The sequence below is a fragment of the Littorina saxatilis genome, linkage group LG8, assembly GCF_037325665.1.
Source record: "Littorina saxatilis isolate snail1 linkage group LG8, US_GU_Lsax_2.0, whole genome shotgun sequence".
NCBI classification, from domain to species: Eukaryota; Metazoa; Mollusca; class Gastropoda; order Littorinimorpha; family Littorinidae; genus Littorina; species Littorina saxatilis.
Genome location: NC_090252.1, coordinates 14,740,886 through 14,758,748, shown reverse-complemented (window position 1 = coordinate 14,758,748; position 17,863 = coordinate 14,740,886). Strand labels below are relative to the sequence as shown.

The window sequence follows — 17,863 nt, the reverse complement described above, 5'->3', positions numbered from 1 at the left end:
CATATGGCCACTGTGTGTAGGATTATTAGTACTAGTAGGAACACACAAAAAGTCTGGGACATGTATACAATGTCATGTACTTCCCATCCAGCTAGTTTTGTGGCTGACTCACAGTGTCACCAAGAATAGTTGTGAATGCTGTCTAAAAATGGTTCGGAAGTGCAAATTTAAAACATGTGTTTGCCGGAGAATATGTAGACTACACATAGCCAACATGTATGCCCATCCTAAAAACCTGTGTGCTGCTGATTACACTCACATCAGGATTCATCTGTCCTAATAAATTACAAACAGTTATATTGAATTGTTCAAAGTTTACTTTGTAATGGAATAATAGTGTAATACCGTTTCTGTCTTAATAAGAAACAGTTCTATTGAATTGTTTAAAGTCTACTATGTAATACTATTAGACTAATTGAATAATTTTGTTTTTGTCTTAATCAGTTAATGACAAATGGTTCTATAGAATTGTTTAAAGTCTACTTTGTAACAGAATCATTCTGTTCTAAGTAGACTTTGAACAATCGTTAAAACACATAAAAAATATTATCCTCATCAAATCATCACTCAAAAACAATATCAAAAATAATACAATGGATAAGATCTGAGTTATTATTAAACAAGAGGCGAAGCCATCAAGGCTCACGTAAGAAATCGACAAACAGTAACACAAACTCAATCACTCCGTCACACACACACACACACACACACACACACACACACACACACACACACACACACACACAGAAAGAGCATAGGTGAAACTGTGCAAGAAAGCGAGACACTAGATCTAGATCTGTCTGTCTGCATGTAGCCTACTTACAGGGACACGACTGCCAACAGAGTCTCGGCCCGCTCAAAATAATAATGACCGAGACTTTCAGTACTTCCTTCGCGTGACGTCTAACCCTCTTACGTCATAATGTGACGTCAATGTAATGTGACGTCTTCAAATGTTAGAGTTTCTACCACAGACATACACACGCACAAACACACGCACACACACACACGCACACACACACGCACGCACAGACAGACAAAGTTACGATCGCATAGGCTACACTTACGTGAGCCAAAAACAAAAACCTAAGTAAATAAATAAAGAAAAGAACATACAGTAGATCTACTCGAAATTCAGCAAGGTTAGCCCAGTATCATAGCCAGCAAATTGATGGCACATGCAGAGAAAAATAAAAATGCTGAAACCTTCTAACTCACTTATTTTGAAACCAGATCCATCAGAATCAACAAATTGTGCTGACAGATATCCTCAAACTCACCTCAGGTAAAGTCAAAACACCAGTGCAGACAGTTTACACACTCTCCTTTTCCTCATTCCCAGATATGTACACCTGCTTTTCCTAACCCACAGATAAGCGGCAGGTAAGGGAAGATAGATCCATATAATCTACCCCAGCCCCACAACTTACACCTGTAGGGTCTACCTGGCCAGAGCCACTAATCAGTCTACCTGGCCAGAGCCACTAATCAGTCTACCTGGCCAGAGCCACTAATCAGTCTACCTGGCCAGAGCCACTAATCAGTCTACCTGGCCAGAGCCACTAATCAGTCTACCTGGCCAGAGCCACTAATCAGTCTACCTGGCCAGAGCCACTAATCAGTCTACCTGGCCAGAGCCACTAATCAGTCTACCTGGCCAGAGCCACTAATCAGTCTACCTGGCCAGAGCCACTAATCAGTCTACCTGGGCCAGAGCCACTAATCAGTCTACCTGGCCAGAGCCACTAATCAGTCATCTGTCTCCTGCTGTTGTCTGGCAGTTACTTCATGGCTGCTGCAACAAGTTGAGCATGACCAAGCAGAACCAAGCAAAAAAACGAGCAGATGGGTACAGACACAGGCACCTAATGTTAAATTGTTAGTACTTTTGACTTTTCTCTCTCTTATAATACTCAGACAATGCCCTTGCAATCTGATAAAAGTTCAAAATAACTTTCAATTTTAATTTCACCACTTCTACTATCGTGACATTTCCAGTGTTTGGGAGGTGGGGGAGGAGAATGAAGGTGCAGGCATCTTACGGGAAAGGGGAAGGGGGAGCTCGGTGTTGAGCCTGATAGTGATAGAACATTTATTTACTGCAGAAAAAAAGGAGAAATTAACCCTCTCTCTCCCCTCAATTCTATAAACTTGTATAACCACACAAAACTGAGCTGCCTCGGCCCACAGACAGGAGTCTGTTGGCAGTGTTGGGCACAAAAGGGATGAGAGGAGATGGGATGAGAGGGGAAGGGATGAGAGGAGGAGGGAGAGAGAGGGGGGGGGGTATGGAGGGGGAGGGAGGGGGCTGGGAGAATAGGAGGCTATCTGACGCCCAGGTAATAAGAACAAGTCGCGTAAGGCGAAAATACAACATTTAGTCAAGTAGCTGTCGAACTCACAGAATGAAACTGAACGCAATGCAATTTTTCAGCAAGACCGTATACTCGTAGCATCGTCAGTCCACCGCTCATGGCAAAGGCAGTGAAATTGACAAGAAGAGTGGGGTAGTAGTTGCGCTAAGAAGGATAGCACGCTTTTCTGTACCTCTCTTTGTTTTAACTTTCTGAGCGTGTTTTTAATCCAAACATATCATATCTATATGTTTTGGAATCAGGAACCGACAAGGAATAAGATGAAAGTGTTTTTAAATTGATTTGGACAATTTAATTTTGATAATAATTTTTATATATTTAATTTTCAGAGCTTGTTTTTAATCCAAATATAACATATTTATATGTTTTTGGAATCAGAAAATGATGGAGAATAAGATGAACGTAAATTTGGATCGTTTTATAAATTTTTATTTTTTTTTTACAATTTTCAGATTTTTAATGACCAAAGTCATTAATTAATTTTTAAGCCACCAAGCTGAAATGCAATACCGAAGTCCGGGCTTCGTCGAAGATTACTTGACCAAAATCTCAACCAATTTGGTTGAAAAATGAGGGCGTGACAGTGCCGCCTCAACTTTCACGAAAAGCCGGATATGACGTCATCAAAGACATTTATCAAAAAAATGAAAAAAACGTCTGGGGATATCATACCCAGGAACTCTCATGTCAAATTTCATAAAGATCGGTCCAGTAGTTTAGTCTGAATCGCTCTACACACACACAGACAGACACACATACACACAGACACACACACATACACGCACATGTATACACCACGACCCTCGTCTCGATTCCCCCCTCTACGTTAAAACATTTAGTCAAAACTTGACTAAATGTAAAAAGGAGGAAGGTGTCAGGAAAAAGATAGCAATACAAAGGCAGGATGGTTACTGGTCCTTAGCACTCTCTTTGATGCCAGGAACTCTGTAACTAACCACACCTGTCCATCTCTCTCACCCCCCCCCTTCCTGCACATCTGGTCGGCTGCTTTCAAGTCTAAGAAAGGTGATGGATTTTTTGCTCTTGCTGCTTCATGGCTTTCCACTAGGCTCCACTGAGCACGGCACTTTTTATCTTTATCCTTTATTGGTTTTTATCTGCAGCATTTATTTGGTAGCCCTCTGTTACATAAGACTTGTTTCTTTTGAAGAAAGGTTGGAATGTCTCACCAGTGAATGCACATGTAACACTGTATGTCTTCCTTATCTTGGCGCCTTCTCCTCAGGATTGCAAAGTTGCACTCAAGTCTCAAGATCTGCAAGGCCTAAAAAGACAAGAACAAAAAGCTCTTCCACCATTGCTCAGTCTGTGCACAGGTAAAATTGTTCCATAGCAGCGATTTTGTCTGCTGGAGGTAGAACTGGAAGAATAAAATATATATTTTCAAATTTGAATTTCCTCCATTGATTTTGTTCCCCAATACTGTACTTATCAATCCCACATAAAATCTTGCACACATAAACAAACAAAAAATGATGTTTGCAAATAAATTAAACATTGTGAACAGTGACACTAGCATAATACTTTATGTAGCCTGATATTTTTATGCTGTTGCTGTTGAACATTTTTCCCCTGGAGGGTGGGGTGGGGTGGGGGAAGGGGGGAAGGCAGTGGTTTCTAAACAAGGTTTAGACAGGTTCATTACTTCACTGTAGTTTTTTGTGTAAAACCTGTATACTTTCTATTTTGTGTTACATGTATAAATTTAGATCATACACCCAAACACTAGAACATTTTAAAGATCTTCAAGTCAATGCATACAAATTTTGATACGCCTTACAGAGTTTACAAGGTTACTTATACATTTACAATAAGGCCAAAAAAGAAAAATATGTCTGTTTCCGGTAACCCGACCGACCCTATTTTTAAGCGCCGACCCTAAAGGTTTTTTTCGCTTTTCGCACCCAAAAAAAACAAAACCGGGAGGTAATCGGTTGATGAGACTTCACAATCGAAGAGACTTACCTCCCGTTTCCGTCGTCACGCGAAAAAAACATGGCGGCCAATGACGCCGAGAAAAAAAACACACACGTAAAAAGATGTTAACAAAACGTAAGAAAAAGGTTTTAAAAAAAATTTTAAAAATAAAACCGACCGACCAACCCTATTTTTTTCGGCGATGTTAGTTTGTTACCGGAAACAGACATATTTTTCTTTTTGGCCTAAACTTATAAACCAACCAGAAGCATGACAAAACCGAATCAGTCAGAACAGAAGTCTTGTTCCGCTAGCAAAAATTGTAGTTTAATGTCACGTATTATTATTGATGTTCACTGATCCAAGTCAGGGGAGACTGAGTGAGTGGGTTGGGTTTATAGGACTGTTCCGCATGACTGATCACCTGGAGCCAATAAATTCGTTCATGGGCTTAGACTCCCACGTTCACTCATGTTTTCAGCACGAGTGGATTTTTACGTGTATGACCGTTTTTTACCCCGCCATTCAGGCAGCCATACGCCGATTTCGGGGGAGGCATGCTGGGTATTTTCGTGTTTCTATAACCCACCGAACTCTGACATGGATTACAGGATCTTTTCCGTGCGCACTTGGTCTTGTGCTTGCGTGTACACACGAAGGGGGTTAAGACACTAGCAGGTCTGTACATAAGTTGACCTGGGAGATCGGAAAAATCTCCACTCTTAACCCACCAGGCGGCAGCGACCGGGATTCGAACTCACGACCTCCCTATTAGGAGGCCGACGTCTTACCACCACGCCACTGCGCCCAAATGTTTTAAATGATTCTATTGTGAACTATCATTCTTGTGTACCTATTTTCATACACACAGACACATCAGTAATGAACGGTACACCCAGAATCCGTAGCTACACACACACACACACACACCTTCACTGCCTGAGCACACACACACACACACCTACACACAGTCACACACAACTTCATTGCCTGAGCACACACACACACACACCTACACACAGTCACACACAACTTCACTGCCTGAGCACACACACACACACCTACACACAGTCACACACAACTTCACTGCCTGAGCGGCACACCCACACACATACTACACACACATATATTTTCTACAGGTCTGTGAGAACACACACACTGACACTGACACACACACACACACACACGCACACACACACACACCATACTCTCACACACTAATATAACACAAACAAACTTCATACCGGCCTAAAGAATGTGAACCAGCCAAGTTCTTATCAGTCAACCTGCCCTGTAGTTTGACGGCAAACACGATTTTCTTTCTCTCAACGTGCAGCTTGCTCAGCTGACTTCAGACGCTTACGTGACGTCTGACGAGTATTCTCCAGCTGACTTGGTCACTTTATGAGTTCATCTAACCTGTCTTTTTTTTTTTCTATCTTTTTTTCATTTTCGCATACCTTAGGTACCTCACTAACCTGACCCCAAGTGTCCAGTCTAACCCCCTTCTCAAAAAGGTCGGCAGGTCGCAGCCAGCGGCGAAAAAAACAGAAAAGGAGGGGGGAGACAGAGAATGGTTGACTCGACAACTTTTCAACTTATCGATCGACTGAACCTCCCTTTTGTCAAATGACAGAGAAAGTGACAGACTTACCGCTGGACAAACGAAGATAGTGTGAAGACGTGCGCAGGTAAATCCAGTTCTTGAATGATCGTACACACACAAAAACAGAACTTGACAACTGTTTCTTCGATCTCTGGAGTGCAGACGATTGTTGTTGCACAAAGTTGGCTATTTCCGGTCAACAACACAGCAACTTTTCGGCTTCAAAAGGCCAGTCAATCCACTGACAGAAAGCAGACGAACTAGACACACAATTTTCGTCTGCTTTATCGGACTGTACCAATGTGGCTCAAACAAAATGCTGCGAGAGTAAAACGTGTATAAAGACAGCGATAGCGCATAAACTTTCACATGGTATTTCCAACTTGAATGTCCCGTGCACACACATGTGTGTCCCAACTTTACGCGCCGTGTAGTACAGACAGCACTGTTGATTGGGGCGATTCCATTGTGTCGCGCAAAGGGGGGTCGGCCTGCTGAGTTAAGCACCGTGTTGCTCTCTTTTTTTTCTACGCGGCAAGACCGCCTGGTTTGTGGATGTGCTCGAGTGCATACTAATCAAATGCAGAGTTTCTGACATGCATGGTTCATGCATGTTTCATCCTTCCTTGTTCGCTTTCGTTTGTCTGTTATGGTGGATTGTTGGGGGTTAGGGGTTGGGAGGAAGTTGTGTCAGTTCAGCCGGTTCAAGCGTAGCTTCTCTATTTTCCTTTCTTTTCTTTTTTGTCGGTAGTATTATGCTGTTATTCTTTATTATTTTCCATTTCGTTAATTTCATTAATTTTAATCCGCTTATGTTTATTTCACGGTTTCCTTCCACTTTTTTGCATTCCTGGAACTCTTTCTTTTGTCAGTCACGGCTTTTCTACGCTCAACTGAGCAGGGCCGGACTACCGGGGGGGGGGGGGGGGGGGGGGGGGGGGTTATGTGCCTTTTTTGAATCGTATCTTTCAAAACGGAAACAGTATGTATCCATTAACTGTAAAACTTCGTCAAATGAGTTTGTCAGAAGTGGTGTCCCTCACCGAAGGGTCTGTATTAGGACCTATCTTGTTCGACGAAGCCCGGACTTCGGTATTGCATTTCAGCTTGGTGGCTTAAAAATTAATTAATGACTTTGGTCATTACAAAATCTGAAAATTGTAAAAAAAATTAAATTTTTTTTTTACAAAACGATCCAAATTCACGTTCATCTTATTCTCCATCATTTTCTGATTCCAAAAACATATACACTGATATGTTATATTTGGATTAAAAACAAGCTCTGAAAGGCGGGGATATAGCTCAGTTGGTAGCGCGCTGGATTTGTATTCAGTTGGCCGCTGGCAGCGTGAGTTCGATCCCAGGTTCGGCGGAAATTTATTTCAGAGTCAACTTTGTGTGCAGACTCTCTTCGGTGTCCGAACCCTCCCCCGTGTACACTACATTGGGTGTGCACGTTAAAGATCCCACGATTGACAAAAGGGTCTTTCCTGGCAAAAATTGCTTGGAATAATAGGCCGTGAAAGGTAAATATGCGCCGAAATGGCTGCAATCTACTGGCCGTATACAATGATTTCATCTCACACGGCATCACTACAGAGCGCCTAGAACTGTACCCACGGAATATGCGCGATATAATGATTGATTGATTGATAAATATATAAAAATTATTATCAAAAGTTTTTTTCGAAATCAATTTAAAAACACTTTCATCTTATTCCTTGTCGGTTCCTGATTCCAAAAACATATAGATATGATATGTTTGGATTAAAAACACGCTCAGAAAGTTAAAACGAAGAGAGGTACAGAAAAGCGTGCTATCCTTCTCAGCGCAACGAATACCCCGCTCTTCTTGTCAATTCCACTGGCACTGCCTTTGCCACGGGCGGTGGAGTGACGATGCTACGAGTATACGGTCTTGCTGCGTTGCGTTGCGTTCAGTTTCATTCTGTGAGTTCGACAGCTACTTGACTAAATGTTGTATTTTCGCCTTACGCGACTTGTTGTTTCTATAATGACGTTTGTCTCGGTGACTTTGGCATCATAAGCAGTGGAAAAACAGGTCCCTGCCAGACTTGCTTGACATGACCTCATTTACATGATATACACACGTGTGATTTGAACGATTATCATCTCACGAGTGTCTCTCTCACGTATATAGGATAACGGATTGTTTGAACCCTTTATCCTTGTTCTTATCTGATGTTTATATCATTGTTATTGTGAGGCATTAGTTAAACAATTCAATCCGTCCTTTGGGAGAAAATATGTAAATACACCATTTTTTAATGTTCAGTGATGAACGAAACGTTTGCTATCATTTACACAAGTTGTTGTTGTTCATAAAGAGGTTCGATCATGACCAATACAATCATGCCTCAGAGTGCCAATTCTGATGCTATGTTAGAAGACTGTTTTTGATTTTGGTAATCCGAGAGTAACATACCCCTATTTATTTCACATGTATCAATCACAACCTTCGGCCAGGCCGATAAAGATGACACATACTACACCTTCCACTTGTCTCAGATAAAAAAAAAAAGTCTTCCAACAATGCATCCGACATGTTATATAGTCACAGTTCTGGTATAACTGGGAAGTTCTATTTTTAAGCTCTCAATTTCTCCAAAGGACGCCATTGTAAAAAATATATTTTGTTCATTTCATTAAAGGCATATATTGCAAAAACAGTACAGTACCACTAAGAAATGAATGGTTTCTGCAATCATTGTTTGCACTTGAGATACCTTCTTCCTCGTGCCAAACACCAGGCCAGCTACCACAGATCTGCACAAACTTTTGCGTTGCATAAGAGCTTTCTTCCATTTTGTAAAATAACAAAAATCAACTGTGAGGCTGTTTATTGTGCAGAGTACGTACGTGGTATGCTTTTCGTGGATTACATTCTGCCATGGGCATGACTGTCCTTAAAGTAAATAATTGTTTAAAATTTAGAACAAAACCCACCAACATTTCCCTCACGTCTGCACAGACAGTCAGGCTAAATCAAGACTGTTGGTAGGTGTGCAAAGGGATCGAAAGATGCTCTTATACGGTTCTCCAAGATTGTTTACACGGGGAGTTGAATTTAAGTAAACACCACGCTGACACATAGCGAACATGGTGGCTAAATTTAAACATTCATTATATAGGCAATTGCTCCAGTATGAAAAGCGAGTCACCTAAAGCCTGTTCTTAATATACGCTATGTGCAGTGTCAACATCTACTGTGTGCAACTGATTGCAGTAAATTTCGCTGCACAGGTTTTCCTTTCAGCAGTAAGAAAGTGTGTCTTCCGCGGAAGGCGCTGATTGGCTGGCTTGCAATGGCCCATTCAAATGACACGTTTTAACCTGATGACAATATCGCAAGTCTGACGTAATGTTTTTGAAACTGGGTTCTAGTCTGGATTTCTGGCACCGTTTCGTGCTTTGTGGAGCTTTTTGTGCAACTTCCTGTCGGATTATGCAAAATGTTGCACTCCAAAGAGAATGTCGTTATGGGACTATGTGAAAACAATTGCGGACGGTTGACTTTCCTGTCAGTGAGTCCACTAAATGCTGCGCGCAGCGCCTAGAATCGTATTAAGAAGCAAACACTGCACACAGCCCATCTGCAGCGCAAATGTGCTGCGTCTTACTGCGTATATTTCGAACCGCGTTTAACGATAGGTTTTATTTATTCTCTTTGATAGGAGGAGCTTTTCGAGTGAAGTCAATGCCAGCATATTCCGTCTGTTCACGTTCGGGTGGTGGTTCTGCTGCCTTCTTCAGCTGTTTGTCCGAGAAAGCAACCGTTGTGTACACCAGGCCGTCTTCATTCACAGATTGAGAGCTGACTTCGTCGCCTGGCATTTCCTACAAGAAAGAAATCCACTCTAAATATTTCGTTTTCATACTGAATTATTCATCCTTTTCTTATTAGCACTGCCGTTTTACCAAACAAAATAAAATTGAGAATGGTCTAGATCTAGCCATCAAGATCTGTTTTCTCGCCTCTATATTTTTAAACCATTTTGCGTCTTTTCGTTTGGGGACTCTGACTCATGATTGAAATGTACATACAGTATGTCTCAAAGGTGTGATTTAATTAAATGTTTGGTTACATTAACCATGTACCGCCACATTGCAGTATAAACCTTCTGAAATGATAATACCAATCGACCAGATATAAAGTTATATTTTGAAAATAAGTCAACCATTTAAAATGTTTGATTGTTAAAGACTTGCAGTTGCATGTTAACTCTATAATGCAATTTCTTTTCAACCCGACAAAAAACCACTTCAATGTCTGTCTTACAGATGATAGGTGAGAACACAACTTACCTTCCTGCCCTCCTCCTTTTGGAAGGCGTAGTTCTCATAGACAGATCCCTCCTGACTGTGGGGACTCATCGTCAGAGAGGCCATACCCACGTTGCCGTACTCTCCTGCTTGAAGAAGCTGTTTGTCGTCTGAAACAAGACAATGGTAATAGGTTGAATTTTGTACAGGGTTCTTTGTATTAAGTAGTCGTCTTTGTCTATGACTTTGTTCAAAAGGTATCCATTGAAGCTGACGATCTTCAACACCCAAGCATGCACAATACAACAACATTTTGTCACATATACAACACAAGTAAACACTGCATTGTACCAACATGTACAGCAAATTGCGACTTGAGATGCTTTGAATGCCTTGTAAGAATTTTGGATTGTCTGCCTGAAGACGCATGTCTGATTGGAGAATAGAAGAATGTGTTACAATGTTTGGACGTATGACACGAGCAACGCCTCACCTTCTTTCGCCATCTTCTTTCCAGTATTTTTTTTCATAGGCTTTACTGGCTTTGACTTTTGGGCTGGTTTCGGCTTGACATCAGGCCTCTGCTTCTCACCACCTGCTGGACCGGGTCTATCTTTCCCACCCAGGGACGGTTTTGTGCCTTTGTTAACAGTTGCATACACGTTGGATCCATCGTCACTGTTCGGCGTGTTCACGGTTGTTTGGTATTTTAAGGCTGAAGCGCTTGCTTGTGCTCGGGATGATCCAGGCACTGAGACAAATCCACCGCTTGCATTTGTACTCGAGTTCAATTCGACATCTTCGTATGCGTTTCCTTGTACTCTACTGGCATGGTTTTCAAAGTCAGCTGCAAACCGGAGACAAACAGAAAGAAACAAGAAGTTGTCAGAAGTAGTTAGCAAAACGTCGAGTGAGCGTTAACGGCCCTATTCAGCTAGAAAAGCTCCAGCGCGAACGTGAACAAGAGAGATCAAATTAAATGGAATCGAATCAAATTGTATTTAACGAGGGTTTTGGCATAAGCTATACAAACGAGCTTTTTTTTTTTAACCAGCCCTTGCCCAGAGAGGGACTACTCTAAGCACATGCGGGGAAAATACGTCATGAGCCAGGGCATTTTGAAAGCAGCACGCACTCAAGAGAAAAAGGAAGAAGAGGGTGGAGGGGTGTAGAATTATATCTGGAAAGAACTCTTTACAGACAGCCTACTGGGAAGTCAAACCCTTTCGGAACCGATTGCAACACTGATCAAGAATAACCCGAGGCAAGTCAACAACCTCTAAGGATTGAGGACTGACCAAAGTGTATTTAAGGGCATTCTCAAAGAGTGCTGAATCTCAAAAGGTCTATTTTGTGTTCAGCCAAGACTGCTACCGGTTTCGAGCTGAGAAGCTCTTCTATGCAGAGAGCCTACCGCAGAAATGTGGATTTCTCTTTGGCATAGAAGTTTGAGAATTCTTCTCCGTGTTATGCCAAGAGACTGTCTGATGAGAACTTCTCAGCTTGAAACAGTTTTTGAGCGCCAGTGCAGTCATATATACTACAGTGCAGTATACTACATTGGGTGTGCACGTTAAAGATCCCACGATTGACAAAAGGGTCTTTCCTGGCAAAATTCCTTAGGCACAGTTAATAATTGTCTACCATACCCGTGTGACTTGGAATAAGGCCGTGAAAGGTAAATATGCGCCGACATGGCTGCAATCTACTGGCCGTATAAAATTTCATCTCACACGGCATCACTGCAGAGCGCCTAGAACTGTACCCACGGAATATGCGCGATATAAGCCTCATTGATTGATTGATAGGGATATACTCATCTTCTGGACTAGTCCAATCTTCTTGTATTTTCACCAGAAACGGTGTCTTTGTGTAACAACAGAGATAATTTCTATAAAATACCCTTGAATGATTTTGGAAATTCTGTCAATTTACAAAACCTTCCCTTTTTTGGAATATATTTTGTGCCCATGATATCCATCCGGGGAACTAAATCTGAGAAGTTGCTCTGTTATGGCTTGAAGGGGCATATTTATCGTAAAATAAAAAAAATACTTTAATGTATTTTTTTTCTTCTGTGGGATATAAATGTTTGGCTTAAACAGTATTTGATTCAGGTACAAATTTACAAAGCCAAGGCATGTTTGATTTAATAAAGGAGCAACAAAGGAATGTGCACTAAGAGACAATATAATAAAGTGACGGACGATATTGTAAATTCATAATTCAAACCAATCAAACAACAATAGTAAGAACAACGAAAACAAAACTAGTACTTCACACAACAACAGCAGCAGCACAGAAGCACGAAAAATTGAGTGTTAAGTCAATACTTTTCTGAAAGTACAAAGCACAACAATCATCAGTAAGACATTTGTCTGGCTTACCTGATGACACATACGCTATGTTATCAATCATCTCTTCGTCTTCAGCTGAAATAATAACAACAACAAAGACATGCTGAATGACAAGATGCATTTCCACATAAACATGTTTACATCAAAAATGCAAGTTATGTCAAGTGTTTGAAATATACAAAGATGAATATTTTTTAGAATGCATGTTTTCCATTGCTAATCTGGCTAGTCTGTAAGCACTATTTCATGGAAAATCTTAATACGCATTTTTATTAGAGATATACAAGACTTGCAGAACCCCATAACACAGTACGATTGACAGACCCAAGGTCATACCATTAGTTGGAGGAACACAAACTTTCGCTTGAAAAACACGTGCAAACTTGTCTGCAACATAGACTGCCCTGACTGACTGATCAGCACACACTAAGCCCTGAATGCCAAAATCTAGCGGCAGCCACTCACTTTGCAAAAGTAAATTCTTAGTGAAACATTCTCACACCAAATGTTCACATGCGAAACCGCGTGGGAAATATGTTTGTCCGTTCCAGACAGATTCACAATCACTTCGAGAAAATGACGTCATGATACTTTTGACATGGAGTTAAAGACTTAAACACTTCATGAATGAACTGTGTAAAATGAAAGTGTATGCCCTCCCCGCCCCCCCATTCCCTCCCGCGATAAACCCATACAATTTAAGCCCCATTCCGCCTCAAAAGAGGTTTACAGAACGAAGGCATCTTTTCACTAATACAGCATTACTACCCTGATCGAACACACTCGCAATAGCATTTAACCACATGTATGCAATGACACTTAGAGATCATTTGAATGGCTATTTAGCATGTATATGTCGTGCCTAGATCCTGAAAGTAGTTCTTGAATTAGGTAGTCTCTTGCCTAATTCGTGAAATAGGCAACGGCTGTGCCTAACCTGTGAAATTAATGTTGAATTTTGCCTAATTTGTAAAATTTTATGATTTAGGCTGCCTATTGCATAAATTAGGCAGCCTAAGTCGTGAAATTAGGCAACGTTTTGATTTAGGCACGACTGCTGGACATTCCCTTTTTTGTCACCAGTCACCATTTTAGCGGGGCTTTGCAATGTTTTGATCTCGTTTCTAATTAATGGAATTGTCATAACTCTCATAAACAAATTTTGCAAAATATACATGTAACCGATACCAACAAGATCTGTTTTGTAAGGAGGTATCATTTTAAAAGTATTCACTTCCAAATATTATGACCTCAAAGATTACAAATAATGGGGTGACAATCAAATACATCCTGAATGACAAGTTGCGCATCATGGATGAAGATAAGCAATTATATACATTATCATTAAAATAGTTGTTGGATTATGATTCGTAGAAACAACGACCTAAATGCTTATTCTATTATGTCCTCTTTTAGTGTCAAGAAATGTTTCACAGAAAGAGAAATTCATCTCTCAATGGACTTAATAGATCACCACCGATAAACAATAAAATAGATACAAGAATGTAAAGTATAAATCGCCTGAGAGAGAGAGAGAGAGAGAGAGAGAGAGAGAGAGAGAGAGAGAGAGAGAGAGAGAGAGACAGAGAGAGAGAGACAGAGACAGAGAGACAGAGAGACAGAGTCGGAGTCGGAGTCGGAAATTTTATTTGTTAGGCCTCCGGCCCATAACAAGACTGGTGACACATTATACAAGCGAACAACAGAGAGACAGAGAGACAGAGAGAGACAGAGAGAAATCACCATCTTTTGTCGATCTGCCTGGTGAAGCGCCATACAGTTCATTCACTGTCATTTCTGCAAAAAAATATTTTGAACAAATCAGGAAAAAGATTCAGGTATCTGTCAGCTTTTTGCTACGCGCTTGTGAAGTTATAAACATGCCCAAGAAAAGTAAAAAGCTGACAGCATTACTATTCAGGTGCAAAAAGCTTAATAATCTCTATCACAAACAGCAACAAAGTCTGCGAAACCAAGGGAATATTTCGTAAATTTTTTAATTGCGTTAAAAATTGAATAACAACCCAAGAGGTAGAAAGTATCACTGTGAGCATGAATTTGTGTTTGTCAAGGTAGACTGTCGATTATGATTTCCGTCAGTTTGTCCCATGTTGTAGTCAGATTTTTGAATGTATTTGATAGACATGTGATATGTTAATACAACAAGAAAAGTAAATGCTCAAACGACTCGCTTTCGACATGTCCTTTTACAGTGGAACCCCCCTTTAAAGACCCCCCCCTCCCCTCCCGAAGAGAAGACTGCCTCCCCTGATTAGACCCTCCACCATTTCAAGTTTTCATTTTCTCCCGTGTTCTATTCATAAACCCGATGTTAAGACTCAATCCTTTTCAAGACCTTATTTTCTCCCGTGTTCTATTCATAAACCCGATGTTAAGACTCAATCCTTTTCAAGACCTTATTTTCTCAGATTTGTTGAGGTCTTTAAAGGAGAATGCCACTGCATATATACCCCCCCCCCCCCCCTTGAAAAAGAAAAAGAGAGAACAAAAGAGTAAAATTACAAATGCTGTTCCAGCTTAAAAAAATAGTGTTCAAGGGAACATTACTTTTCAAGTATTTAAGACAACATGATCCTAATGTCACCTGTATAAATCCATTCCGTTATCCAACCCTGAGAATATCGAACATATACAAATATGATGTTGTTATCAATAGTCTTCCCAAGACTAATATACCCCTGGCACTAAACTGAGACCAATGACATCAGAGCTTGATGAGGTCAACATTTAGTTCTCTAATAGCTCAGTAGATATTGTCAGAAGTGTAAATAAACATTTTCATGTTGTAATACTGATATCTAACAAAAAACAACCAGAATGTTAATCATGTTTGCAAATTATCAACACCAACAATTGTGTGAAATGTGGAGGCGTTAGCTCCCAACATTTTGGAGAAAATCTTAACTTAAAATTTGCATGAACATGACACCGCTGTGACCAAAACATATGACAGGGGTAAATCAAACAAGGGTAATGTCTGCAGATTATCAAACCCTTGAAGCGTGCACAGTTTCAAAGCTGTTGCTTCAAAAACATCTACAATAACGTCAATGTTAAATGTGTATGAATCGAACATATGTGACTCAAACACTTGACGAGGGTCAACCAAACTTAAGTCAAGTCGGGAGATAATGAAACCCTAGTAGTGTGCACAGTTTCTAAGGTCTAGCTTGAGTATTTTATACCATCCCAGTCTTAGCATCTCAGTACTATGGAAAATGTATGGTTTTATGACTAAAGCGCATTTCCAGCACCAATTATTCAAACACAAATATATAGAAAGGTGTCAGTCGTCACTTTGTAACATTGCAAATCCACTTTTCGAAGACTTTGTATGCGTTGCTTTCTTGCTAACTATAATCAGTTGTAAGGAGCAAAAGACAAACGACTGAATACCAACAGTCCAAAGCACTGAGGTAAGTTTTGTAACCGATTTTTCTTTTTGGTATCCAAGAGTAATGTTCTAAATTTACATCTTCCGATTTGCCCCATTAATGGTACCACCCTATTTGAGTCCTATTTGCTTAACAGCTAATATATTAAAAAAAAACTATGTTAAATTATATGGTAGAGTGATGTGGCAGATTAAGGAAACTGCATACGCAGAGCAGGCATAGGGTAATCATTTATTTTACTGTTTCTCGCTGGAGCATACACACAACCGCCACGACCAATATGCACACAAATCCAAGAAAGTCAAATGAACATGAAATAATGATATCAAAGGATGGACATTATTCTAAGGCAACATACTTACCTGGCTCTTCCCTTTGTTGAACACATTGTGACCCTGTGAGGCTGAAACATGTATCGTATGCAACTTTTCACTCATCTCCAAAATGATACATTCTTCGAGAATATATCTGGCTAATAAACACACACACACACACACACACACACACACACACACACACACACACACACACACACACACACACACACACACACACACACACACACACACACACACAGGACAAAAATATACTCGGAGGCAAAAAAAACGCAAATAAAGGATGCGTTAATTAAACCTTTATGGACTTGAAATAAAAACAAAAGCGTGATACTACCATGTTCTGCACGTGTTGTTTTAGCGGTCTTATCTTGTCAGAACCGTGTTTGCCCTTATCTGGGTCACACGTGAGGTCTTGTTGACGGGGATCCCAAACCGTCATGGGGACAACTTTCAGCACATGCACAATGTGGAAAAGCAGCTTTTCGTCAGTGTTCAGAGTGTTCAGGCAAGCTGTACCGTACTCACAAAACTGTTACAACATTCATTTCTGCGACACAGGCGCGATGCCGAGACTATCACCAGATCAGCGCCAACAGGCGATCGGGAGACTTGATGCCAGACAATCAGTTCAGCAAGTTGCTAGGGCATTTGGAGTAAATGTCACCACGGTTTATCGCCTGCAGCAACGTTTTCATGCCACTAACAGTACCTGCGACTTACCAGGTCGTGGCAGACCCCGGGTAACAACATCCCGACAAGATCGCCATCTTGTCCATCAACACCAGCGAGATGCATTCGAAACTGCCGCCAATACAGCCCGTAACACATTTGGGGTGCATGGACAACCCGTCAGTGCCAGAACTCTACGCCGACGCCTTGGTGGGCAGAACCTGGTAAATCGGCCGTCCTGCTCGACGTCCTGTCTTGACAGCTCAGCATCGCCTGGATCGTCTAGCCAGGGCCCAGCAGCATGTCCACTGGCGCCATCGGGACTGGCGGAGGGTTTTTTTTTCGGACGAGAAGCGCTTTTGCCTGGAACCTGGCGATGGGCGTGTCCGGATCTGGCGAAGACCTGGACAGCGGTTTGCTAACAATAACATCGACGTGGAGGTGCCAGCGTCATGATATGGGGCGCCATTGGTGTCAATTAGCGAGTGGGACCTGTCGTCTTTCAGAACGTCGGCCAAGGTCGTGGGAATGGTGTCAATGCAGACCGCTACATCAATCAAGTCCTGCGTCCCTATGTGGTTCCATTTGTCCAGAGGTACCGGAACTGCCTGTTCCAGCAAGACAATGCCCGTCCCCATACTGCACGTGCTACCCAGGACAGGTTGCGTCACAACAGCGTGAACATTCTGCCTCATCCTGCTCGATCTCCGGATCTCAACCCAATCGAACACTTTTGGGACATCATGCAAAGAAGGATTAATGCCCTTGCCCGGAGACCCCGCACAGCAGCAGAACTGCGTGCTGCCGTGACCCAGGTGTGGGCTCAGGTCCCTCAGCAGCAAATTAATCACCTCGTCCTCTCCATGTACCGGATGTGCGC

At 41.4% G+C, this 17,863-nt stretch overlaps 2 protein-coding genes across 2 annotated transcripts in view; both read right to left on the bottom strand.

Annotated features, from left to right (window-relative positions):
• The window catches only part of LOC138974523 (pleckstrin homology-like domain family B member 1), a 504,261-nt gene extending 497,872 nt beyond the window's left edge, over positions 1 to 6,389 (bottom strand). The window contains exon 1 of the mRNA XM_070347239.1: positions 5,968 to 6,389. The gene's annotated coding sequence lies outside the window, so the exon portion shown is untranslated. The remainder of the gene's footprint in view (positions 1 to 5,967) is intronic.
• A 2,255-nt stretch (positions 6,390 to 8,644) lies between these two features.
• LOC138972869 (uncharacterized) overlaps positions 8,645 to 17,863 on the bottom strand; it is a 301,337-nt gene continuing 292,118 nt past the window's right edge. Inside the window, exons 14-19 of the mRNA XM_070345538.1 lie at positions 16,339 to 16,379; positions 14,304 to 14,357; positions 12,591 to 12,635; positions 10,697 to 11,050; positions 10,246 to 10,373; positions 8,645 to 9,777 (exon numbers count right to left, since the gene is read on the bottom strand). Coding sequence (XP_070201639.1) covers positions 9,595 to 9,777; positions 10,246 to 10,373; positions 10,697 to 11,050; positions 12,591 to 12,635; positions 14,304 to 14,357; positions 16,339 to 16,379 — 805 coding nt within the window. The 3' untranslated portion in view covers positions 8,645 to 9,594. The remainder of the gene's footprint in view (positions 9,778 to 10,245; positions 10,374 to 10,696; positions 11,051 to 12,590; positions 12,636 to 14,303; positions 14,358 to 16,338; positions 16,380 to 17,863) is intronic.